Genomic DNA, 26649 nt, shown 5'->3' on the forward strand with positions numbered 1-26649 from the left:
TGCTTTGTCCTTACAGAAGTAAACAGGGCGTAATGCTTCCTGAGGCTGAATTTTAAATAGAGCATTCATTTGTGTTCGACAACACTTTCGAATCTGTCAATTTTGCAAGCCGAATGTTAATAATGACTCGGTTTAAACGTAGGCTGGACTTTGATTGAGTTCACTTATTAAACTGCCTGCTGCTTTCAGGGTGGTAGGGTGGTATGGTGGCACATGCTGGTTGGATGGGCGGGGGGTGGGTTTGGGGGTTCCTGTGGCTCCTTGCCATGCCTTTGAGGCTATTTATTCAGTCCATGCAGGAGAGCGGAGTGCAACACATTAAGGGTGGATCAATACTAAGCAAATAATAACCATGTCAAAACACAAGCTAATCCTCTTTGTCAACAGCAAGTGTAGTTGTTTAGAGATGCCTAGACCTTCAGCACTTCTCAAATGAAACAAACAAGGCTAGTGGGCACGCCATACGAACAAACCAGAGTATCTGCGGCATGGATTCTGAAGAGTCACAGATCACGGCAGAGTAGCGGCTAAAAATAAAAACCGCGACCAGTTAATCAAACCCATATTGTTCATGTCTTTGTTTTGTAGCTTTAACCCTATGAAAATACGATCGCAGATTACACGGCTCTCGGTGCAAGAATGTGCTAATTAAATACCGCCACAATTATACACAGCAGACATCGCTGCCATGGTTGATTGTCCTGTTTTTGTGCAACAATCAATGCCACAGACACCTACAGAAGACATAATTGCAACTGGAAAAAATAAATAAATAAATATACAGGAACCCTACAAAGTTTTTATATAACACTGCTATGTCATTTGATGTCATTCGCATTTAATCCAATGCAATAGAAAGGATAAATGTGACGAATCAAGATTGAAAAGGAGTAATCAGGTACATCAGGATTGAGTGCCGCTGTCTTTTTCTCCTGAGGTTTAATGAACAGAAGCCTCATTGTCACTCTTGGCTTAGAACAATCGCTGAATAATTCACTGAATTGGCTGAATTGACAATTTCATTGGGTTGATTTTTTAACGTTACAACTTTTTCACTTCTTCACTTTTATCATTATTTAAAAGCTGTCACGTTATTTGCTTTTATCTCATGCGATCTCTGCAAACACTGGCAAAGCTGTGGTTATAAATAAATAAATGAATACATAAATAAGTGCACTATATATACAAAAGTTTGTGGACACCAAACCATGGGATTCGTGTGTTTTTGTACATCCTATTTCTAATATTTTTATTTTTATTTTCTAACATCTTAATTAGTTCCAATTTGCTCTTATAGTAACCTCCACTCTTGTGGGAAGATGTTCCACCCGATCATAGAGTGTGCTTGTAAAGATTTGTGCTCATTTAGCCACAAAGGTGTATAGTCAGGTACTGTTGTAGGTGAGGTGAGGAGGCCTGGGGTGCAGTCAGCATTGCAGAGTTGTAATCTGAGCTCAATAGCTGGCCACTTAAGATCTACATGGAGTTTGCTTTGTGTACAAGGGCATCAATATGTTGGAACAGATTTGGGTCTCTTGGTTCAAGTGAAGATGAAACTTAATGCTACCCAATTCCAGAGTACAAAGATGTCTAAAAAAATTGTGTGCCTCCAACTTTGTGGTAACAGTTTGGGGAAGAACCTCTTATGGCTAAAAAAGTGTGGTGTCCCAATAGTTTTATCTGTAGAATGTGCCGACCTTGGTGTTATTTCAGTTCTCGTGTTTCGATTAAGAAATTCTTTTGATTACATTTTTTTAGATCACCACTATGGATGGTTCATAAAGAGCGAAGTGCTCCTCAAATAGATGCACATCATTAAACCTTTATTACAAGCCCTGAAGTCTAGAGCTATCCAGCACCATAGAGCAAAGCTATTCACTTTGACGAACAGCTCTGCTCTGAAGGCTATGCTACCGTGTGCACGTTCATTTACATTTTTTTCTGCCGCTATGTGGTCTCTCTCTCTCTCTCTCTCTCTCTCTCTCTCTCTCTCTCTCTCTCCTGATGTTCAAAACTTTTTGCTGCCGTTTCACCCGCCCTCATGCAGAATCGTCGTAGTGTCTTGTTTAATCAGCTTTGCACTCTGGGAAAAGAGCAACTAGAAGGATTCAAGCAAATCAACTGCTGCCTTATCATTGAAAAATGCAGAGGTCATAATGACGAAGCTACAATGAGAAAAACAGGGATGTGCAATTTTCTATTCTATTTGATGTATTTCCTCTTTATTCAGCTCTTTATTAACTCTGTACACTTTATTTGTTTCCCAGTACTCTATAAAGGAAATTGAGAATGCATTATTAAACACCTTATTCCCTGTTCGTCTGTTGCTCCATTCCTATCAAGTGTCTCAGAAATAAAAGAAGAAAAATGTATGTATGTATGTATGTATGTGTATATATATATACAGAATTCAGAGCTTGATATTCTTTGATAAATCTACCACAAAACTTAGAATCTGGGTCAGAGAAAAGAGGCACAGGCAGAATAGGGTTAAATCAAATTATATTGTAATTTTCGCACAGAACAAGATTTAAATGTGGGTTTATTGAACAAAATCACAGGCTGGGCCTGAGGTCTGGCATTTGAGGTATGGTATTAGCCAGTCAGTTCAGAATCAATACCCTGGGTCAGAAATAGAAATGCTGGTTAATGAGAACTGGTCGGGGGGTGGGCTTGACTGTGATTTTTCATCGGAAATGGAATACGAAAGCAGAATTGATTTACCTTTGCTTCAGCTCATGAAGTATCCTATCCTTAATGATAAGTAGCCTATCATTAATACCACAGCAGTGTTTGATTATGATTTTTCAGAAGATGTTGATCCATTTTTCTCTATAATTCTATCCCAGTAATGCACTTATTTGAACGCATAATGTTAATGTTACAGATCGGAACGTTCTTGCTGATTACTGATTAATCAACCAATAGTTTTTAAAATGGATAGTGGATAAAAATTAACAAACATAACCAAGCAAAAATAGTACTGAACTTTAACAAAAAAACAAAAAAAAAAGAATCTTGAAAATGTGCTAAAATTAGATATAAATTAATATATGAATTATATGAATAAATATTGAGGAAAATAAGTCATTTAAACTGAAAAAAGTAAGTCTTCAAATAAATAAAAACAGGTTCACCCGAAATGAATAAAAAAGACACTTTAAACAGTACATGCTGTCAGTGATTCACTTCTAGAGGCCACTCTCGTTCTGTATAGCGCAACCCGGAAAAACTATCAGTATAGATTTTTTGACGATAGCCGTTAGTTCTAGCATTTGACTGTTGATGCCGGTTAATCACCAAAACCCATAAAATAGGTCAACCTCTAGTAACAAATATTTTATTACACAGAGACCTGTATTGTGTGCAGTCTACTTTTTATGAAGAGAAATCTAATAAGCATTTGTTGGAAGTAGTCCCCAGTGACAGGCCTTTGTATCAGCCAGAGACAAAGCTGTAACCACAAGGTTTTTTAATGCAGGAATATTGATTATAGATATATTGATTTTAAGAATGGAAGAAAACTTTGATATGTGATATCTGAGATGTGATAACACCACACACCTAAGGGTTCTAAAATTGTATGAAGCCATGTAAGATGAAATATGTTACAGCACTTTGGCAGACACCTTACTCCAGAGCAACTTACAGTTATCTTATTAATGTAACTGAGCAGTTGAGAGTTAAGGGCTTTGCTCAAGGGCCCATTAGAGGCAGTTTAGTGGTGGGATTGGAACTCACAACCTTCTGATCAAAGTCCAAAATCTTAACCACTAAGCTTCCCCTGCGCAAAATAAAAAGAAAAAACTGACAACCACAGTACATATTAATTCAATGTACAATCCAAATGTCCAAGATTTCGAGACACAATGCAATGTGTACAGTGATTTGCTTTGGGTGATCTGTTGGAACTTCCCCCAACAATATGCATTACAGGAAGTCCTTCTTTTATGCTTCATTAAACCCATTCAGATCCTCAACCCTTCACATAATCTAGCCACATTGAACAATCCTGATTATATACTGTAGAACTTTTTTTTATTATTCACTTTCAGTTGCCTCTAAACTTCCCATTCCTCTGTTTGCATAAGCAACAAGGCGGTTCATCTGTTTGCTTTCCATTTGCAAGTTTTTCAATGACTGACTTCTCTTCCATGTCCTCAGGCAGAGACCTATTTTATTTTTTTTTATCCCAAATGTGCACCCTCCGAATGCTCATGCGCTACAAATCCGACCCGCTTAATGCGATTGGAGATTACTATGCCAGAGTGAGCAGCGTATGCTATTGGGGAACTGATCTTGATCATATATGCACAGTATACAGTACTGCGTATTCACTCCATTCGCTTTTTTTTAATGGGTGATAAAACCTGGAATTAAAATAGACTCCGAACTTTACCCATCTACACATATTCTGAAATGCCAAACTTAATGGGTTTACTTTTCCAAATTTACACATGAAAAGTCCATATACTGAGTCCATACAGAAGCTTCAAATATCATGGCTTTTTTTTTGTGCATTTTTCTTGGCAAAACTCGGTCACGCTTAATGACTAATTATGTGACTTTTGAGAGCAATTAGTCACAACAGAGGAAGCCTTCTTGGGATTGTTATAGCAAAGGAAGTACATATTAACACAGGCTGGCGTTAATTTTAATTACATTTGAATTAATTATATGTAAATATATTTAAAAATATAAGCTATATACAGTATGCAAATGTATGTGGACATCACACTCATATGTGCTTGCTGAACATCCCATTACAGATTTGGCCCCTAGTGCATTATGCAGTTTTTAACTCAATAAATAATAATAATAAATAATATGTAAATAATTGTATATACATGTTTGATTTGTAAATAATTTTTTTTAAGGATAATTATTTTGTCCATTTTTACAGATAACTTCTGTAACTAATTAAAAAAACTGCATTATATTGGCTCTGTACATTTACCTTGCACAATGGCAATACATTTAAATCTAATCTACCGCATTTTCCGGACTATAAGCCGCTACTTTTTTCCCACGCCTTGAACCCCACGTTTTAAACAACGAAGCGGCTAATTTTTTCCTGGGTTTTTCCTGGTTTCACAAACTTCAAAGCCAAAAAACTAAAACCCATAACATTAGACGAATGAAATTGCGGAACTGGTTCAGGTGAACCAATGAAACTCTTTATATTAAATCATTTAATATGGATGAGGGTCCTCTGACGTTTGACCTGCTGCTCACTCACTAACTCCAGTTGCAACAGAAATCATATAAGCACAGACAGGTTTCCAAAACTCGTGCTTTTTTATTTTTCTTTGCAACAGCGTTACGGGTTAGTCAAAGAAACTTAGAAATGAGCATCAGAAAATAATAAGGACATAATCCTTGGTCTTGCACACATGCAGTAATACCCGAAAAATGCGACAGCAGGCTATTCCCAAAATACCGCTCTGCTCTTAAAGGAGCCACAACATATTTCACACGTTACACCGTGTAACAGACACTGTCTTTCATTAAAGCCTGTGTAAAGTTCATTAGTTTCAGTGTAGACACCTGCGGCTTATAGACAGGTGCGGTTTATTTATGTTCAAAATAAAAATCTTTGTCATATTCAGCTTATATATGGGTGCGCTTAATAGTCCAGAAATTACGGTAATAATACTCCAAATTATTAAAATTTTATATTCAGATTAGAACACTACATTATGTGAAAAAAATAAACCACAAAACACTGTATACTGCTTCTTCAGAAGAGAATGGAATGTTCAATAGCCTGGAAAACACGTATCCACAGATACACAAAATGACATATGGAAACCATATCTAGCAAAATCTAAAGAAAGGACATGTCCAACTTCCAGATATGTTTACGTTTTCTAGGTCAGCATTTCAGCATTAATTATTTGTACACAAACCCTTTTTTTCCCCACCTACATTTTTCTAGATAAAAGTGTCACAAAGTCAGTGTAGCTTTCAACCATCATGCCTGTCTTGTATATATTGTGTATCTTAACTTCCTAAACCGTAAGTCGTGGAGACAGCTCTAATCCAATTCGAGCCCATATAATTAAAACCGTCCTCGGCAGGGATCATCCTGTAATTAGTGTCAAGCCATTAACTTCCTTTCATATGTATGTTAACAGCATATTTAAAGCCAATTTTTTTATTAATTTGAATCAGTGCACCGTATCAAAACATCGTCATTTGAAATGAAGGTCGCAGGAGCAAAATGTTCATCACCCATGGTCAAAATATAATTGTTCTCTTATTGGGGTATCTTGTCTGGAGAAGAAGGCATCACTCGTTTTTTTTTCCCACCTTCCTATTGAAATTGCTTACATTTTAACCCCTTTGTTGTCACTGTGTGTGTTGTCACTTCTGCCCTCACACAGTCACAGTTAGTGTTTCTTCAAATCAGCTACATTTGCAGCAAATGGAAGAACAAACACTGTTAACCAGCTAGCTAGTATTTGCATGCTAAAGCTAGCAGAGCATTCACATTTTATGCTTATTATCCTTCTCATTTAATTAAAGGGTCTGAATATGACAAGCCAGCTTATTGTTTCTTTCTTTTCCATGATTGTTTTTTTTTTCTTTTCCCAGGAAAAACTACAAGAGCCCATTTCATGAAATAGAGAGTGACTAGCATAACAATTAGCAGTGCATTCTGACTTAAAATGAACTGAACATTGTATTCTGACTTTGCTAGAAACCCTGAATGAACTTGGACCTCTGTCATGTTAGCACTCACTTGCGGACACACTCACACACATACACACACACACACACACACACACACCTGTACCTACTGAGTTTTGTGTTCTTTCAGTTTAGTTCAGATTAATTGTGTAGTAAGTCAGCGCTAACACAACAGGTATTTCAAAGTGATTTAACTGCGAACTGCTAACCACGTACACACCACCATTAAACCAGCACACACTCAAGACAGTAAATAATTTCTTGTGAACATTTGCTAGCTACGTTTCGTCAGTTAATTAAAGATGTGTGTGACAAGGTTGTTTGAATTGTAAATGATTTTCACACCTTTTAGATGCAATAATCAGATACATTCATTCACAGATTCAGATCTCTAGTATCTAAATCTAGTGATAGCTACTTCTATTTGTATCAAGATCTTTATGAAAGAGAAACTGTGTCTTTCAGATATTCTTTAAATTAGTTATATTTCAATTAAATATAATTCTTTATCATACAAACAAATAATAATAATAATAATAATTATTATTATTATTATTATTATTATTATTATTATTATAATACAATAATGATAATGTATTGTAATGTAATGTAATAAATTGATCAGGATTCAGGCTTATACATAAATCCAGTTTATCTTCATACCTTTAGAAAAAAAAAATGTCTCAAAGGTTCCTTGGGAGGTTAATAATTCTATCTTTTCCAAAAGGCATGACCAGTCATCTTTTTAATCTTATAACGACATACCATTTTCTATTCATTTTATTGTAGTTATTAATAATTGTAGGATTGACATGAATAATAAATGATTGAACTGAGTGTGATTAATAAATAATGTGGGACTTACAGGGGACAAACTGGTCTGGACAAAAGGACAACTGGAGACCAATTTATTGAAAAGAAAACGTCACTCTGCCCTCATCAACACTCAGTACATGACGAAAGTGGGACCGCTGTGAATCCGTGTCCCTCACCTTTTCCTGAGTGTGAAAACTCAACGATAGTGTTTAATATCCGCTGTCAAAAGCCAAAGAGTGTGGGCCGGATAAAGACGATCCCTTTGATGCGGGGAACTATATTCAAAGCTTTGCTAGCTATCCTGCTGAGAGCTTAGCTACTTTCTATACTCTGGTGTTCATTCAAAAGCAAATGAAGAGAGGTATTTGTGAAAAAAAGTCATGAAACCAGATATGGAGTAGTGTCGAATTTTTGGATTTCAAGGTTAAGCTTAATGTGCTAAATCTGAATCTTTGCTTAAGACTGCTAGGTTAGTGTTAAATAATGACACCATGTAGTGCAGGTGATTTTTTCCCTAATGAGTAAAAAAAGCAGCTGTTTTGTACAGTCTGATATTGGCTGTTTGGAGGAAATCTGCACATTTCAATGCAGGGCTATAACTTTCTTTTGTCTAAATAATATTTTTTTTGCTTACTGATGTAAAATAATTCCACCATAATCATAATTTACCTGCTAAAATAACCAATGCTTTCAAAATAAACATTTAAGATGAGTGGGATCCATTATACAATATATAATGGACAAGTGAACATTTTCTACTCAAAGTTATTTGTTAGAAGTAGCAAGTGAAAGAATTTCAGTGAGTTTGACGAGGGCCAAATTGTGATGGCTAGAGGACTGGGTCAGATCATCTCCAAAACTGCAGCTCTTGTGGTCCCGATCCAACAGACAAGCTCCTGTAAATTAAATTGCTAAAGACATTAATGCTGTTAATGCTCGAAGGCTCAGGACTGTTTTGGCTGCAAAAGGGAGACTAATTAGTTGAACAGATGACAAAGACTTTACACTGTCATTAAAGGACACTCTACAAGTGGCAATTTCAAGGTCAAAGTCAAGGAGTTACACTAAGAACATAGCTGGAATCCAATCAAAGGATTCGAAGCATGAAACTTAGGAATGTCAATATTCCGCTATTAACTTAAACCTATTGGACTGTATTTCCTGAAGCTTTTGATACATTTTAAAATACCGTGTGTAAATTGTAAAGCCTAATAAATTTTATGATTACTTATTCTGCTTAGAATATACTGATCTTGGGTGAGCGTAGACGTAATGTTAACATGGTAAGAGGAAAATTGTACTGTTTGATCTCTCGCAAATTTTAGATAATACTCATTATTCATTTTGCATCCTTATGCAGGAAATAACTCCCATATTGAAACTTGTTCCTGAGATTAATTCAAAGCATTTTGGTCTATAAAGTTTTTAAGAAAGTGTAGTGAAGGACAGACCTACAAATCATTTCAACTGGAATGAGTGCTTACAGCTAGACTGTAGAACTTTTGTAATGAAATATAACGGCTAGGTTTGAAATTTGGTATCATCTTGAAATGTTGTATAATTTTCACTACAAATGTTAAGTAAATTTTACTTCATAATATAGCGTATTTGCCCTGTTGATATTTACTTAATTTCATATGCGTTAAGTTAAGGGGTAAGTAGATTTTACTTGATAATGGCAAGTGAGTGGTACTTGATAATACAAAGGCACAATTTACTTTAATAGTACAAATTTTTCTCCACGTTTATTTCCACATTTTATATTTGTACCACATCTACCCTTTCATTTCATATTGTACACTAACACTACTATGCTAGTACAAGTCTGGTCGTTTTAGTCATTTTATAATTAACATCAGTTGTATTATAATTATAATTCCAATTATGCATCTCAGTCTGCAACTACATAAACAAATAAAAAAATGTAAAAAGTCAAAAATAAAAGGCATATGCAAATATGCTAGTCATTAAAAAAAAAAAGAAAACTAATCATGAGCATAATATAGATTAAATTGTGCAGATCTTGAAAGTGGATAAAATATCTTTTGTGCTTATTGAGAAAAAGTGGCTTTGCTGTTCCATTGCTGGAGGTCGACAGTGACTAAGTGCATGAATAGAACAGAAAAGAGTCCACGGTGTTGAGAACAATACAAAATGCCAACCTCGTATGATAAGGTCAAGTCTAAGTCTTTGTCTCTTTCTTCGGCTTAAGCTCTTCTTTCACCTTAGGAGAGAGAAAAAAAAAGGGACGAAAAAAGGCAACGTCACGGCGGTAACATTTTCAACTTCTTTTTAATACGATCCCAGACATCTCTCTTTGTGTTCTGTTGCTCAACGGCCTTTTTTTCCATTGTTGACACACGTTACTGAAAAGAAATATAAAGCAGAACGGTAGCTGCCATCGTGGCGTAGTGTACACGGTGCGCATAGCGTATGACACTATTGTCAGACGTGTTACATATAACAAAGCCTGCTGCTTGCTACACAACCAGTTGGCAGTCTGGCATTTGGGTGCTACACATGTCTGCTCTGTGCAGGCTTATTTATTTATAATATAGGGGTGTGACTCACCTTCCATGATTAGGTACATGTTTTCATACATAGCATATGATATTAGAATGTAAATGTGCATTTATACTTTAGATATACATCAATATTTTAAATGCCAATTTGCTACCAATCTGATTCTACTTGGTCCTTTCAACAGTTACAGCCAGTTCAGTCAAATTCACTTTTTCCACATCAAGGACATAGGACTTTGTGTCTTTTGGTTAGTTGCCAAGTTGCATATTTTTTTTTGTCTTTAACACAAGGAATCAGTCACCTCTGAGAGGAAACTGCAGTCAGTCAGGATCAAAACCTCACGCCACAGAAACAGCTTTTAAAACAGCTTTTTTCCATCTGCAAACGACCTCATTAATAACACCACCTTCATCTAATATCTATTCTAATCTAAATATCTAAATCTAACATTAGTGTAACGTAATCCCCACACTGTTCATTTCATATGTTCTACAATAACACAACTAACTAAATTTTAACCCTGAACCTTAGACTTATTCAGGAAAGATTATTATTGCACTGCCTCACTTTACATCCCGTAAACATCCTGTACAGTTATCTTTTAGTTGTCTTCATCTTTATTTAATATTTTATTTAGATTTTAAGTTTTTATACTTTTTTGTATTTTTATAACCCATGATACTTGGCAGTTCAAGGTTTCCACATCATCAGGACAGAGGGCTTTTTGTTTTCTGGTTTTCTGGTCTCATGACAAGCTGCATTTTGCAGGATTGAAGAGTGAACATTTATACCTTTTATCATGGGGTGTCCTTTATGGCCATTTTGCATGTAGAAGTGCATTTGTTACTGAACCAGTGACTCACTGTAGGCGTTAGTCAGAGTTTGGTTGCACTGATTCCCATGTTGTTCAGGAATCAGTGTGACCTTCTGTCTCTCAATAGGTGTAGAGGTGGATGCAAGTGCAAATAATATTCATTAAAAAGGTACCAAAGTACCTCCAAGAGACATCAAAACGAAAACTAAGAAATGTATAAACGGGGTCCTTTCTTTATACGTGAATGACTCAATTAGCAGGATTTTATTGTTGATTGATTGACATGATCCAGGATCGTTTGGTCCTTTGAAGCTCATCCTGGAGTTGCTGTCATAGCAACAGATTCGTAATCTCTAACCTGCTCAGGCTTGTTTAATGTAAACAGGATTGGATGGTGGCTTTACAAGCGCTGGTGATGCGGAAAGTCTGCCGCAGCCATGTCCTCTCCATTTTTTAAAGAGCAGCATGATGCAGAAGGAGCAAGAATATGGAGAGCTTTTAGAATTTAACACGTAATGTGGCATAGATGGGTCCTTTAGCACAGCAAGATCATTTATATATATATTTATTATTATACATATAAGTAATGGAGAGTGTGTTAGGGAAGTAAAGAAAAGAGTGCAGGCAGGGTGGAGTGGGTGGAGAAGAGTGACAGGAGTGATTTGTGATAGTAGGGTATCTGCAAGAATGAAAAGGAAAGTTTATAGGTCTGTGGTGAGACCTGCGATGTTGTATGTATTAGAGACAGTGGCATTGAGTAAAAGACAGGAGGTGGAGCTGGAGGTAGCAGAGCTGAAGATGTTAAGATTTTCATTGGGAGTGACGAGGATGGACAAGATTAGAAATGAGTTTATTAGAGGGACAGCCCATGTAGGACGTTTTAGTGAGAAGGTGAGGGAGGCGAGATTGAGGTGGTTTGGACATGTGCAGAGGAGGGACATGAGTTATATTGGTAGGAGAATGCTGAGGATGGAGCCACCAGGAACCCCTAATGGGAGCAGCCGGAAGAAGAATATATATATATATAGCCAAATATTCTATAACAAATAGCTCCAATAGTGTTTATGTGTTAAAAGACAAATTTTTATTATTGAACATACTATTACATGAACATTTCATTGATACCAAATGACATAAGACATCCCACTTTCAGGGCTGTCACTCAAGCCCAAACCTCATTATGGCTTTTACAGTAATTTATTTCACAACAGGCAGTCAAAAAGTGGTTGTTACAAACAATAGATTGAGCAAAACTGTCAAAACTGTCACTATTTCTGTGTAGGTTTTTTTTATGACACTACAGCATTATTGAACTACAGTTGTAAACGAAACTGAAGGAACTTAGGATAGAAAAAGTGACAAAGAGAGAGGTCAACTGAAAGGTCTGTTTAGCAAAAAAAAAAAAAAAGAGAGAGACCATTCAGGATACACCCTCTGTCAGTTTCTCACTATGTTTTATCACTCTCAGCCCATCTGTTCATTCTTTCAAAGAAAAAGGAATTTGGAATATAATTTGGATCATGGACTATGGATCTGGTGATAAAAAATATATACTATTTTCCTGATGTATCAGAGCCGAATGGCTTTTTGCAGATCATGGTCAACTATCAATAAATATAGCCTTTTTCTGCAATGCATTAACATGCAATAATCTCAAATAACCTAATTCACACAAAACCACTATAAGATGATTTGGGATGTGTTATTTGATTTCGGATGTAGTTAGAGATATTTGAACCCCTGATTAAAAAGCTGTGAATTGTGGAACGTAACAAACACAAGGGGACAAACATTGGACAGTAAATGCTGTGTAGGGTAAAGCTGCTTATAAGTGCTACGCAAGATGACAAAAAAACAGGTGTGAATGATTAGTGTCATGTGATCTAGATATGGACTTGCAGTGGCTGCAGAGAAATGTAGTCCATGGTTTATAATCCTTACACCTGCATGGGTCGATGTGCCAATAATGACAGATATCGAGTCATACCAAATTCCTGATTTGTAATGATGCAAGATGAATGAAATGCACTGAGGTTTGATGGAATAAAGTAAGTCTGAATCCAGACCTAGACTATTAAGATTCATGCTTGGATTACATACAAAATACGCATAACTACAAACCACAGGCATCCACACATGAACCAGGCAGTGCACATGAATTGTTTGGTGCATAAACTTTTGACAAAAAAAATATATTTAGATTAAACTGGATTTAAGCTTGTAAATCGGGGCAGTCATATTGTAAACTTGGTTGATTTTGCATTGGTTTTCTATACACCCCTTTGCATTACACACACATGAACTGAAAGCATGTTTCTGCTGCCAAATGTAGGCGGTAAACCTAATATTCAAAGTACAAAATAACATGAATGACGTATTTAGAAAAAAACAAATCACCGGAGAATAAAGTCCAACAAACCTTTTTCTTTTTTTACAAAATGTCGACAAACAAATCACCGGAAATAGTTAAATAGTCTTCACAAAACCCACAGCTATGTCCAGTTATTAAGGCCGCAACACAGTCAGCGCTTATTTTAGCCCCATCGCTGAATAGCTGAATAGCCAGTAATCTTACTAGCATGCTAACAGTGCCATGTTCTGTTCTGCCCCATTTTTCTTGTTTATTCCACTGTCTTTCAATGTAGAGCGATAAACCAACTTGTAATAGTGCTCTTCAATGTGTGGCGCAATTACGTCCACCATTCTGTACCGTGGCCTGAATGTTTAAAGCACAAAGTACTGTAACAGCAGCGTCATACACATCACGCAGTGGACATGTAGCAGAAACAAGACAGGATGCTGAGCTCGACCTCTGGCTGAAATGTGTTCAGGCAAACCGCATGGAACTCTGAAAGCTGTCATGCAGAAGTGTTGCTGATACTTTTCACAGGATCTGTGTGTGTGTGGAGACACTAAGGTTTCAACATCCTCTTGCCAGGATCACACCATCTGGAGTAATAAGGGGAAATCTCTTCAGTACATCTGCTTCAACTGGAAGGTTATTTCAATGATCAATTTCTGTCTGTGCAAAGCTGCCAGGCTTGTGGCAAATAAAGCTCTGGAGCTGCATCGACCAACAGCAACAGCCAAATGCCAATAGTATTGACACAGAGTTATAGAAACTATATCTTATTCCTTCGGGAAAAAAAAGTCAATCCACAAGAAAGAGTGTGTATGTGTGTATGCGACTGCTGTACTGAACATTTGTTTAATGTAGCATACCATGTCAATGTTAGGCTTTTCTCTAATAATGTCAGTCAAGTTGTAGCTAAATTAAAGTTGTAGCAATTAGTGTTTGCTTTAAATTTGCTTTAACAAAAACAGTGTCTTAAACCGTGGTTTTATGTGTAAAATCATGTCTTTTACAATTCTTTAACCCAAAACAGGGAGTCGGAAAGTGGTTGTTACAACAGCCAAGTGTGCAAACCTGACACTATTTTTCTGTAGTCTGAGGTGGAATGCATTTTGCGTTTTCTTTTAGGACACTACTGCATTATTGAACAACAGTTGTACTACAAACTGAAGGAACTTATTTACGTTTACATTTATGGCATTTGGCAGACACCCTTATACAGTGCGAGTTACAATTATCTAATTTACACTGAGTAGTTGAGGGTTAAGGGCCCTTGTTCAAGGGCCGAGCAGTAGAAGCTTGGTGGATTTGATTTTACAACTTTCTGATCAGAGGTCCAAAATATTAACTACTAACCTACCACCACCCAGGAGAGAAAGAGAGGTAAACTCTGAAATCTTTCTTACAGAAAAAAGTGGCCTATAAAATCTATAAAAGTAGCGCATCTATTATTACAGATCTTTTTTGTTATAACACACTCTTAAAAATAAAAAAAAGTGTTTTCAGATTATATAATGTGGACATTAGGAAAATGAATCTGCAGATAAAAAAAAAAAAATAGAATTATCAAAGCTATAAGAACTTTAATTCCTAAAAATACCCTTTAAGAATAAATTAAAAAAAACATTTCTTCAATCTTGACATTATTTAGTTATATACACTGTATGTTGTTTTGTTTCCTTACTGTGATCACCTATCTCTTGTTCTTCCAATAAATAGTTTTTTTAAACCCCAAAGTGTGACCTTTTCCAAGCCAACTATTTTTTAAAAGCTTTTTTATCTATATTACTGAGTCCCAAAAATATTTTCTTATAAATATTCTGATAGCAAACTGTACGGCAGACGAGCTTACATTTAAAATTAGCCTAATCATGAATACATTCAGATCCCTCGGTCTCTTGCTAGCATCTCTGATCATCTTTAATTAGAACATGTGCCTCATCTTTGTTGTGTCTACACCATCTTTTTTTTTCATGTCATGTCTAATTCTTCACAGCACAATAGACTGTCTTCACAAACATGTAAACAAACTGAGCGAAAGACAAACTGTGCTATTCGCTCGAGCGTTTGCCTGCATGACACTTAGCATTTATTATATTATAAACACCAAGCTCTGGCTAATACTAAGCATTAACTGCAAAATAAACAAAACGCCAACAACCGGAATGCATTTACAGAATCAGAATTTGATTGATGATCATTCAGGTTGGCAGTGTTGCCAGACCCCCTGTGCTGCGGCACAGTTTTTAGAGGCTGGAGTTTTGTTGATCTGCTTTATTACTGAAAGCACAAGAGAGGCACGTGTTGTCAAAAGCACTGGAAGAGAAGACGATGCCCAATTTGACATTATAATGAAGGCTTTTTTCACCTTATTCAATTTTTTTGGAGCTGTATTGTAACTTCAGTTTTTCCTGCACCACAGATGAGCCTGTAGGAGGCTAGAGGAAGTGCATATTGCCCGTTTGCCATGTGGGGTTTAAATCCAAAATATGCTGACCTGCTTACCAAGAACCATGAACATTCCTTAGAGGGTGTCACTAAATTAGGTGTGGAAGTCGAAAAAAAAAAAAAAATTATATATATATATATATATATATATATATATATGTGCCATTATAACCATACAACCAACTATCACAATGTCTGCTTATACAGACAAAATAATCTGCTTACAGCTTTCACTTAAAATGTCATATAATACTTATTATTTGGACATGAAAACAGATAGTTTGACCTCTTTAAGACTGTAGTTGTTCAGCAAACAATGTAAGACATATTTTATACAAAATATTCTTCTAGCTGGTTCTGTAAATAATAGAGCATTTTAAAACTACAAATTAGGTTTAACATACATAAGTTGTACATGTCATCTTAAATGTCATTTTAAATTTTTATTGACCAAAATATAATAACTGGCCCAATATTTTCACATTTTTCCACTTATTAAAAAGCCAAAGCCTATGAATATTTGTCTTTCTGCATTTGTCTTTCTGCCTAATATTAGCTACTTTACCTAGCCAGCTAATCACCTCAGAAAGTAGTCAATTCTGTCACAATAATAATAATAATAATAATAATAATTATTATTATTATTATTATTATTATTATTATAATAAATAAAAAAGCTTGTGTTCATCACAATTATTAGCTAAGCATGTGGCTTTATATATAAATATATAAGCAAATAACTAGCAGGTCAGTCTGAAAGCTAGCATTTATATATCAAAATTTTCACACAAAAAGAGTAACTCCAGTTCATATATGGGTTAATTTTACCACCCTATTGTTGGTTATTCTACTACAAAAGCAAATCCTTAAATAAAATAAATTAATATTGTAATTTTAATATATTAACAGCCCATAATCATACAAAGTTTTCCATCACATTTTTTTTCTTCTTTTTTTTCAAGGAACAGAAGTAAGTTAATCAAGCAAAATTTATCAAGCTATCAAGACACTATTTTTCTGTAGTCTGAGGTGAAATGCATTTTGCGTTTTCTTTTAGGACACTACTGCATTATTGAACAACAGTTGTACTACAAACTGAAGGAACTTATTTACGTTTACATTTTTGGCATTTGGCAGACACCCTTATACAGTGCGACTTACAATTATCTCATTTACACTGAGTAGTTGAGGGTTAAGGGCCCTTGTTCAAGGGCCGAGCAGTAGAAGCTTGGTGGATTTGATTTTACAACTTTCTGATCAGAGGTCCAAAATCTTAACCACTAACCTACCACCACCCAGGAGAGAAAGAGAGGTGAACTCTGAAATCTTGCCCACAGAAAAAAGTGGCCTATAAAATCTATAAAAGTAGCGCATCTATTATTACAGATCTTTTTTGTTATAACACACTCTTAAAAATAAAAAAAAAGGTTTTCAGAATATATAATGTGGACATTAGGAAAATGAATCTGCAGATAAAAGAAAAAAATAGAATTATCAGAGCTATAATCAGAGCTATTTTATTTTGAGAAATAATGATCTATACCCATAAAGCACAAGACTCATGGTCAAAATATTTTACAATTCCTTATCTTCTTTCAGTTTCTTTCCTCTTTCTGACCTCCACCCAACCATCTCCAAACATATCAACACTTATCACTTGCTTTCAACATTTTTCCTTCAATATAAAACCCATTCAGTTGTTCTTATCTACCACTTTCTCATCTCTCTGCTCCTTCTGGTTGTCACATCTTTTTTTCTTTTTTTTTTCCATCACCCTCTCACCACTTTGGTCCTACTACTTCTAGTGCTCTGTTTCCTCAGTTCGTCTCACATCAGCCCTCACTCTCATTTTTGAGAGACAGCTGGGTCATTAAAGCAACCATGAAACCACCACTCTGCCTTCCAGCTCATCACACCCACACCACCTGCACACATGGTTTGACACCAAGTTAAAAAGGATGACAAGAGGAGAAGAAAGGTGCCAGGTGCCAATCACTTGGCCGCACACTGAATGATGCTAAAATCCCATCTCGTTTTCACCTCTGTTTCTCTCTGTCTATCTCCATCCGACAAGACAAAAATCCCCTGAGCTCTTTCTGTCCTTCTCTTCGCCTCTCAGGGGAATCAGAAGCCCAACAGACCCAATGGCACACTTTTAAACTGAGCAGTGAGGAAGGAGTAAAAAGAGTGGCTCTTACATTTCATACTAGCAACACACTGTACAAGCAATAGATACATCCAATTAATTCATTTAATGCACATTAATTGCTAAAGACACAAAAACATTTTTACCTTAATTAGAATGAAATAAGGTTTGTTTTGGCAAAAACAATTCTTTCAGATTATTTGAAAAATGTAGTTAATAAATACAATTTTTAAAAAGATGTATATAATAAAAATAGTTTTTTTTAAAACGTTTCACGCTTTGTCCAAACTCTGAATCACGTGTGTAATCAGTCCAATGGAAAGCGCCACATCACCGGCAGGGTGATGTCACGACCAGGAAGCCAGAAAAGCACATGGAGTGAAACCGGTGCTAGCTTCTGTTTGTTCAGGAGGCGCTCTGTGTGTATTTGTCTGAAGACAAGGTAAAAGCGTTCGGTTTTCAACGGAGCCAACTGCGCAGATTGCACTCACATGTCAAAACAAACGCTTTGCTTCCAGAGAGCACTCTTTGTGGAGGGTGCTTCCACTCCTTGTGGTTCTGGCCCCACTTTTGCTGAGATAAAGCGGCGTTTCCAGACCTGGGGCTCACAAGTGGACCAGGCAGAGGGTCTGGAGACGGGCTCGTCGATATCTAGATGTGGGAGACATCTCGGGCAGCAATTCAGTGAGCTCAGTTGTGCTACAGACCTAGCCCTCAGGGCTACTAACGAGACCGCTAAGGAAATTGGCCGGTCCATGACTGCCCTCATCTCCATGGAGAGACACATTTGGCTCACCCACTGTTAATGCGGTCATCAACAGGTTCCAGGAGGCCAAAAAGCAGTCGGAGGCATTACAGCGATATCTCCCATGTCGCTCCTGTGGGGCTGCTTGGTGGGCGCATCCCCAACCACAACCCAGCACCCCCGGCGTTGTGCGCATCAGTATACAGTGCCACCCCCCGGCTCCCTGTGGGTGCCGGGGGGTGGCACTGTATACTGATGCGCACAATGCCCCTTTCCAGCAGGGTCCCCAGGTGGTCCTGTGTCAGGTCATTTTATTTGAAGATGACAGTCCTCAGATCCGAGGCCTCTACCTTTGCACCCAGGTGCTGGGTTGTGGTTGGGGATGCGCCCACCAAGCCCTCCTGAGGGAGGCCGCTAGAGCTACACCAGAGTTTCGCTTTAACTCTAGGCTTACTAGAGGTCAGTCTCGAGAGACCAATTCCCTTAAGAGACTATCTAGCAGCCTGACAGACTCTGCCAGACATGTCTTGATGGGTCCTGGGCACTGTAGACAGAGGCTATAAGATTCAGTTCAGGTCTCAAGCAGGCTCTGGTCATGAAACAAGGAAGTGGATACTCTCTTGAGAAAGGTGGCCATCGAGGTGGTCCCTCCATCAGAGAGAGAGTCTGGGTTCTACAGCCAGTACTTCATAGTTCCCAAAAAAGTCTGAAGGTTGCGTCCTATACTAGATCTGCATCAGCTAAACTGTTTATTCTTAAGACTCAGAGTTCCTGTGGTTTACTTTCAGGGGCGAAGCTTACCAATAATGGGTCCTTCCGTTTGGTCTTGCCCTCTCACGCTGCACCTTCACAAAGTGTGTGCACTGGCTTCATCCACATTCTAAATTATATCGAAGATTGGTTGATATTGGCTCAATCAGAGCAGCTGGCGGTCAGGCATTGAGATGTCGTTCTTGCCCACATGTAGGAACTGGAGTTAAGTCTTAAAGCCAAAAAGAGTGTGCTTTCTTCATTACAGAGAACCACCCTTTTTAGGCGTAGTATGGGATTGGACCCTTATGCGGGCACAGTTGTCCCCTTCTTGTGTCAAATCCATCATTGCGGCCTACAAGAGAGTGATGAAAGGCCAGTCACTCACTTTGAAGCAGTTTCAAAGACTGCTGGGTCTAATGGCAGCAGTGTCCAATGTGGTTCCTTAGCCTCCTGCACATGAAATCACTTCAGTGCTGGCTCAGGGCCAGAGGGTTCTCTCAGAGGGGCAGTCCACTCTGTATGATCAAAGTCACACAGCGAGCCCTATGTGCCTTATATGCGTGGAGAAATCCCGGGATCATAAATAAGGGCCCTGTGCTGGGAGTTCCTGGTCGTCGCATAATGCTTATGACAGATCCGTCCCTCACGGGGTGAGGGGAGGTTATAAGTGGGCACTCTGCTTAAGGTATCCAGGATAGGCCCCATCGTATGTGGCACATCAATTGCCTAGAGATGCTGGCCGTGCTTGGGCTCTGAGGCATTTCCTAACAGACCTCAGGGGCCATTATGTGCTGGTCTGTACAAACAACACTTCCTATATCAACCAACAGCGTTGTCTGCAATCTCACCTTCTGTACAAGCTGGCACTTCCCAAGGGAAGCTGCTCTCCTTGAGGGCAGATATATCCCAGGCCACTTAAATTAGGGAGCTGTAAATTTTACACAGCACAGGTAGACCTGTTTGCAACTCAGGAGACATTGCACTTTTCCCTCTGGCCACACTAGGCAGGGATTAGTCAGTCTGGTTTGATTGGACTTCATGTGCTTTCATGGCTTCCTGGTCATGACGTCACCCCGCCAGTGAGGCCACGCTTTCCATTCGAGCGATTACAAACGTGATTTAGAGCATGGACAACACTTAAGCGTTCCCAAAGCATTTGAAAAAAATACCTCACAAATCTACTGTTTTTGGCTTTTCACTAACGTGTCTTGGTGTTAAGGACGAGTGCATCTTTGAACCTAAGTTCAATATCAAATCAAATACTCAATGACTTTTACTCAAGTCATATTGGATTTGGGGACTTAGCTTGTAATGCAGTATAGTTTCTGTATTTTTACTTAAGTCTGATTTTCAGGTACACTTTACAACTCTGACATCTTTTGTTTTTTAAAGTAATTTTATTTTATGATAAATATTGCCTAAACAGGGCCATAGACATCATTTTCTATATAGAATTGTAAGTTCAAAGACAGGAACAAAGTAAGTAGTTTTCATTAAATTATTTAAGAAGCCAAATTACTGAATCACAGGTAAATCATGTGCTTAGCGTAAAAAAAAAAAATAATAATAATAATAATAATAATAATAATAAATTATCATTATTTTAAAAAAGCAATTTGTAAATAGCAGCTTTCTTGTACTGTACTATACTGAAGGCCATTTTCACAAGTTACAATCTTACACAACTTACAATCACAAGTTCAGATAGCAAAACACATGCCCCTCTGTGATAGCGTCATCCATAGGGTGTTCACATTTGTGTAGAACAAGAGGGGGAGAGGGAGATTGAGAGGGAGAGAAAGCGAGAGAGAGAGAGAGAGAGAGAGAGAGAGAGAGAGAGAGAGAGACCGGGTAGACATGTGCTGTTGACACATTTCAGTTGAGCTCATCCTAAACACTCTGTTGCAGATGGTGTTGTCTTATATAAAGTAATAGGAACACACTCTTACACATGCACATACATGCAAACACACACACAATGCAAACACAATGCCCTGTTACTTTTGAAGCCACCAGTTAGCACTGATCTGATTGACATCACAATGTCCTCAAATAACACAATTTAATAATCCCATTGGAAGCAGGAAGCAAATGTATCATTGCCTACTTCCTGATATACATCCTAGACCGAAATGTTTAATTTCAAACAACTGGGAACAGGTGACAAAGGTAGACAGGAGACATTTTGTTATGTTTGCAGGGTCTCATCCAACTGATCCTGTCTACAAAATGGCAAATAGCAGTGCCAATGATACACATGCAAAGTGTAAAAAGGGTTTTCAATGCCAGAACAGGAGTAATGAAAGAAAAAATGGCTCTTTTTTTTACAGATTAACCAATATCCATGGATCAAAACTCTAACACCATTACCATAAACTGACTTAATTTATGGTGGAAGCTCAGTGGGTAAGGGCCTGGCTTACTGATCAGAAGGTAAGGGGATCAACCCCGGGTTTTGCCAAGCTGCCACCCTTTGGGCCCTTAACCTTATGTACTCCAGGGGTGCTGAATCATAGCTGATCCTACGCTTTGACTCCAGACACCCAACATTGCTGGGATATGCAAAAAACAATTTTACTGTGGTATAAAGCACATTTGACAAGTATTAAGAAAAAGGAGAAATATCAGCTGAGTTGTAACATTTACTTTGCATTGTGTTGGCTACAAACAGAAAAAAACTACATGTCAAAAAGGTTTAATCTAGTTTCAAATGATTAAGTAAATTATAATATATATATATATATATATATATATATATATATATATATATATATATATATATATATATATATAAAAATCTAACTGGTTATTAATTATTTTTAAATGGTAATTTTTTATTATTAAATCGTTTGTAATCAGTTATATTTCACCATCACAATATTTCTTACCAATAAAAGAAAGGAATTTATAAGTATGAGCCCCTTAGCATTTTCTTTTGTAATTTCAGATTTCATTGTTCATGTACAGGGTGAAACAAAACAATCGAAACAGTAAATGTATCTTAAGTATCAGCACAAACAGGCATAAAAATTCCCTGTGTGGTGCTGTAATTACTCTTCAGTGAGCTGAACAGTATTATACTGAAAGAAATTCAAAATACACATCATTCAGTTTGTTTTTAGAAATGTGCAGTTTCTCCTGACTAAAATGACTAAACTTGTACACATTGTCACGTTGGTAACATTTTCTAAAAGCCTGGATACGGCTTGGAAAAGACTCTGGACTGCCTGGATTTTTTAGACACGGCCTTGATCATCTTCGGCGCTCGGCCTTGTCAGGAAATCAGTGGATGTACGCTGTTAAGGAGGGCTTCGGCTCTCTCTTCCTCCTCCTTTTCTCTGCTGTGCACACTTTTTCCAGAACACCTTTCCCCTTGGCTCCAGCGCGACTAAATATAGGGAGCTGTGCCGACAGCTCAAGCCGATAACAAATGGTAAGCAGAGCAACTTCTTCGAAGCATGACAGAAAGGAAGGAAAAAATGTGCTGCTATTTTAATATTTCCCTCTATCTAGTCAATGTGAGAATTGTTCATGGAACATGCATATTTTCCCTTTTTTTTTTCTTCCAATTTTAGCCAAAATGGAACACAAGTGAGCCATGAAAGTTTTGCAATGTTAACAGTTTAGCAGCAATTTATCTAAAACTATATAATTACGATCTCATGATTTTAATGAGCGGTTTATTTACAATGCAGTAGACTTGCTAGAGTAAAAGAAGTCACATTCGGTGCACTAAACTAAAGACACTACAGACTTCAAGTGAATCTGAAATTAAAACTGGTGTGATTTTTGTACCTGTTCTTTAGTGTTATGGAGACCAGCATACATGCTAGTCTTGTAATTGTCAATTTAAATTGCTTTTTGTGATGACCCATTGGCTCCGTGTTACCACTGGTCACCATGTACAACATTAACCCCAAAAATACATTCTTAAAAGTGGACAGGCATCCAAGTGGTGGTGAGTAATCCTCCACAGCTGCTAAATGGCTTTTGCCATGTTGTGCTCAGTTCATTGTCCTCAATATAAGGCTAGTTTGCCAAGGGTATGGTGTATCTTAACTTTCTGCTGGAAATGCTAGCAACAGCAGTTCTTACAAAACTGACCTCCCATTAAACCAGCCTAAATCCGAAAGCAATAAAAATCAAACAGCTGGACTTACCCAACACTCCCAATCTGTAGTTAAGTGTAACTACGATGACGTTTCCGTAGCTGGCCAGGATGCTGCCATCGATCATGTTCCCTGTTCCTTCCATGTAAGATCCGCCATGAATGTATACCATGACGGGCCTCAGACCGTTCTCATCATGAATGTCTAGAAAAGTAAAAAGATAATAATAATTAAGTATGAACATGAATGGGATATTAAAGGGAAGTCTTTCTGGGCCATGTTGGGGTCAGTCGTGGTTATGAGTGGTGGTTAATAATCCATGAGCGTTAGCCAATCAGCGAAGAGCAGCGCTAGCACTGAGTTCAAGACAATTAGCTCGGTTTTCTCCAACTTAGATCTTTCTTTCTCCCACTTTAGAGCAGTTGAACAACCTGGAAGTTCAGAGAGAACAGAGGCTTGCAGTAAGCCAGCACTTATTGTCCTTCTGTGTTGATATAGTACAGAAATATATATATTTCTAGTAGTTTGTTTAAAAGAAAATCACAAAAGCAGAACAATCTTTACAATCAACTAAATGGCTGTATCTGGCAATGTCACAACACTCGAAAGTCTGAAAAATTCAAGGTCTTCAAAATGTTCAATGTTCTGAGTAAAGAATATTAAAGTTAAAAGATGTTTAAATGAAATTGTATTAAACTTTCCAAACATCAATTAACAGCATATTAAGCCAATAGAATCTAATTGTTCTTTCTTAAAAATACTTAACACTGAAATGGTTAAATTGTTTAATACACTGTGGCTTAATCACAGGGAGGGATGACTGTCTGCCTATTTCTCTCATTCATCTTTAGCACATTACTATTCACTGGGTGTATGCTTGTTTGGCTGAGAACATTATTGGATGATTAATTGATTGCAGGGCTATGTAGGTCTTAAATAAACAAAATTTGTTTTACATCTGAATCTAAGAAAAAAATACATTTAGCCATTTAAATAAAAAAAAAAAATTATGATTGGCCCCAATCTCACTTGTTTACACTGTTTATATTTAGCAAATATAAAAAAGTGGTTAGCTAGAATCCATGCTAATCCATGTCATATCTAAGCCATTTTTTTATTGTCTAAGTGATCTTGTCAGTTAATGTTAGAATATCATTACATATAAATAATGGAACAAGGGAATTTTCTCTTCTTTGGATCAACTTGGAAATACTGATTGTTTTATAGGGGTCAATGTGATTTGTACATTTTTAGGTTAAATATTATCGTGACCTACAGCAATAAAAATACTATGTGATGAATGAACTCCAAAAACACATGCCAAAATCTAGTGGAACATCATCCCGGGAGAGTGTAGGCTAATGCACACAAATGTGGGGACTACATTTACAAATTGATGGCATTCCGAAGGTATTCAGACCCTCTTCAACTTTTTTCCCGTCTTGTTATGTTGCATTCTGATACGACAACCATTCAATTTTTTTTTCTTATTAATTTACACTCAGTACCCCATATTGACAAAGTGAAAACAGAATTCTTGAAATGTCTGTAAATGTATTAAAAAGAAGACTAAAGCATCAACTGTACATAAATATTCAGACCCTTTATGCAGTACTTACTGTACCTTTAGCAGCAATTTCAGCCATAAGTCTTTTTGGGTATGATGCAACAACCTTTGCACAGCAAGATTTGTGCCATTTTTCATTGCAAATCCTCTCAAGCTAGGTCAGGTTGGATCGGAAGTATCAGTGAAAAGGCACTTTTAGGTTTTCCATAGATGTTTAATAGGGTTTAAGTCAGGGCTCTGGCTGGGGCTTTTTAAAACATTCACTAAGGAGTTGACCCTAAGTCACTCTGGGGGCTGTGTGCAAAAAGTCATTGTAATGTTGGAAGGTGAACCTTTGGCCCAGTCTGAGGACCTTAATGCTGTGGAACAGGTTTTATACCCCTCATAACAACCCTACAGCATGATGCTGCCACCACAATGCTACACTGCCAGGATGGTATTGGTAGGTATGTCATGAGCAGTGCCTGTTATCCTCCAGATATATATTTTTGTTTTGTTTTGCACTATCTGTCCAGCCACTTTACCTTAAAGCCCAGATTAGTGTAGGGCTGCAATGATGGCTTGTTCCATCTTTACACAGGATTTCTGGAGCTCAGTCAGAGTGACCATTGGGTTCTTGGTCACCTCTCTTACTAAGGATCTTCTACCCCGATTGCTCAGTTTGACTACTCTTATAAGAGTCCTGGTTGTGCCAAACTTCTTCCAATTGAGAATTATGAATGCCACTGTGCTCTTCAGTACAGCAAATTGTTTTGTAGCCTTCCCCAGATCTGTGCTTTGCAACAATCCTGTCACTAAGCTCTGCAGGCAGTTCTTTTGACCTCATGGCTTATTTTTTTATTTAATATGCATTGTCAGGTGAGGTTTCTTTCCAAATCATGTCCAATCAATTTAATTTACCACAGGTGTCCTCCAATCAAGGTATAGAAACAGCTCAGCAACGAACAAAAAAATGTGAGGCAACTGAGGTAATTCTCATGTGTTGTTGCAAAGGGTCTGAATACTTGTACTTCTACGGTAAATGTAATATCTATATAATGTGATATTTTTTTATTTTTTCCTACATTTGCAACATTTCTAAAATTCTGTTTTTACTTTGTCCCTATGGTGTACAGAGTGTAGATTAATAAAAAAAACAGATTTTTCTCTACTTTGAAACTTACTGTATGGACTGATGAAACAAGAGAACTTTACCTCGAATAGCAACATCTCATTAGTGCTTAAATCCAATCAGCAAAAGCGGTAAGATGTGCATTGAAGCTCGCCGAAGGTCATCGTTTGTTCAGATGAGTCGACTATTTGCGACTCTCTCTGACCCCGATTATAGTGGCTGATTAGCAAATTTAAAGAAGCAGCTGATTGTTAATGTATGGGTTGGTGAGGAACTAGACACAGGTATCGTTCCACAAATAACCAGAAGGCTTCACAGTTTATTACCAACTTTAATTCCCAAGCAAATGCCTACAGCTGAGCATTATGGGAAACTAAAAACTCCAAAAAGAAAAGGAAATCCATGAGAAGTGTATGTCGGGATAAAACTGGATGATGAAATGTGTTTGTCAGATGATGAACAGGCTATGTGCCTGTGGAGCCTTTTCCCGATTATGGAGGCTTATGTACGTGCCAAGTATAAGGCCTCCTTAGGCCTGTGCTAAATGTCAGATCGAATGAGAGCAAATGCC

At 37.4% G+C, this 26649-nt stretch overlaps 1 protein-coding gene across 2 annotated transcripts in view; it reads right to left on the reverse strand.

Moving 5' to 3' along the window:
• The window catches only part of nlgn4xa (neuroligin 4 X-linked a), a 91573-nt gene that overhangs the window by 43933 nt on the left and 20991 nt on the right, over positions 1–26649 (reverse strand). For both annotated transcript variants that reach the window (XM_046837836.1, XM_046837835.1), the window contains one exon: positions 23452–23604. In XM_046837836.1, the coding sequence (XP_046693792.1) occupies positions 23452–23604 (153 nt within the window). The remainder of the gene's footprint in view (positions 1–23451; positions 23605–26649) is intronic.

Source organism: Silurus meridionalis, chromosome 24, assembly GCF_014805685.1.
Source record: "Silurus meridionalis isolate SWU-2019-XX chromosome 24, ASM1480568v1, whole genome shotgun sequence".
Taxonomy (NCBI): Eukaryota; Metazoa; Chordata; class Actinopteri; order Siluriformes; family Siluridae; genus Silurus; species Silurus meridionalis.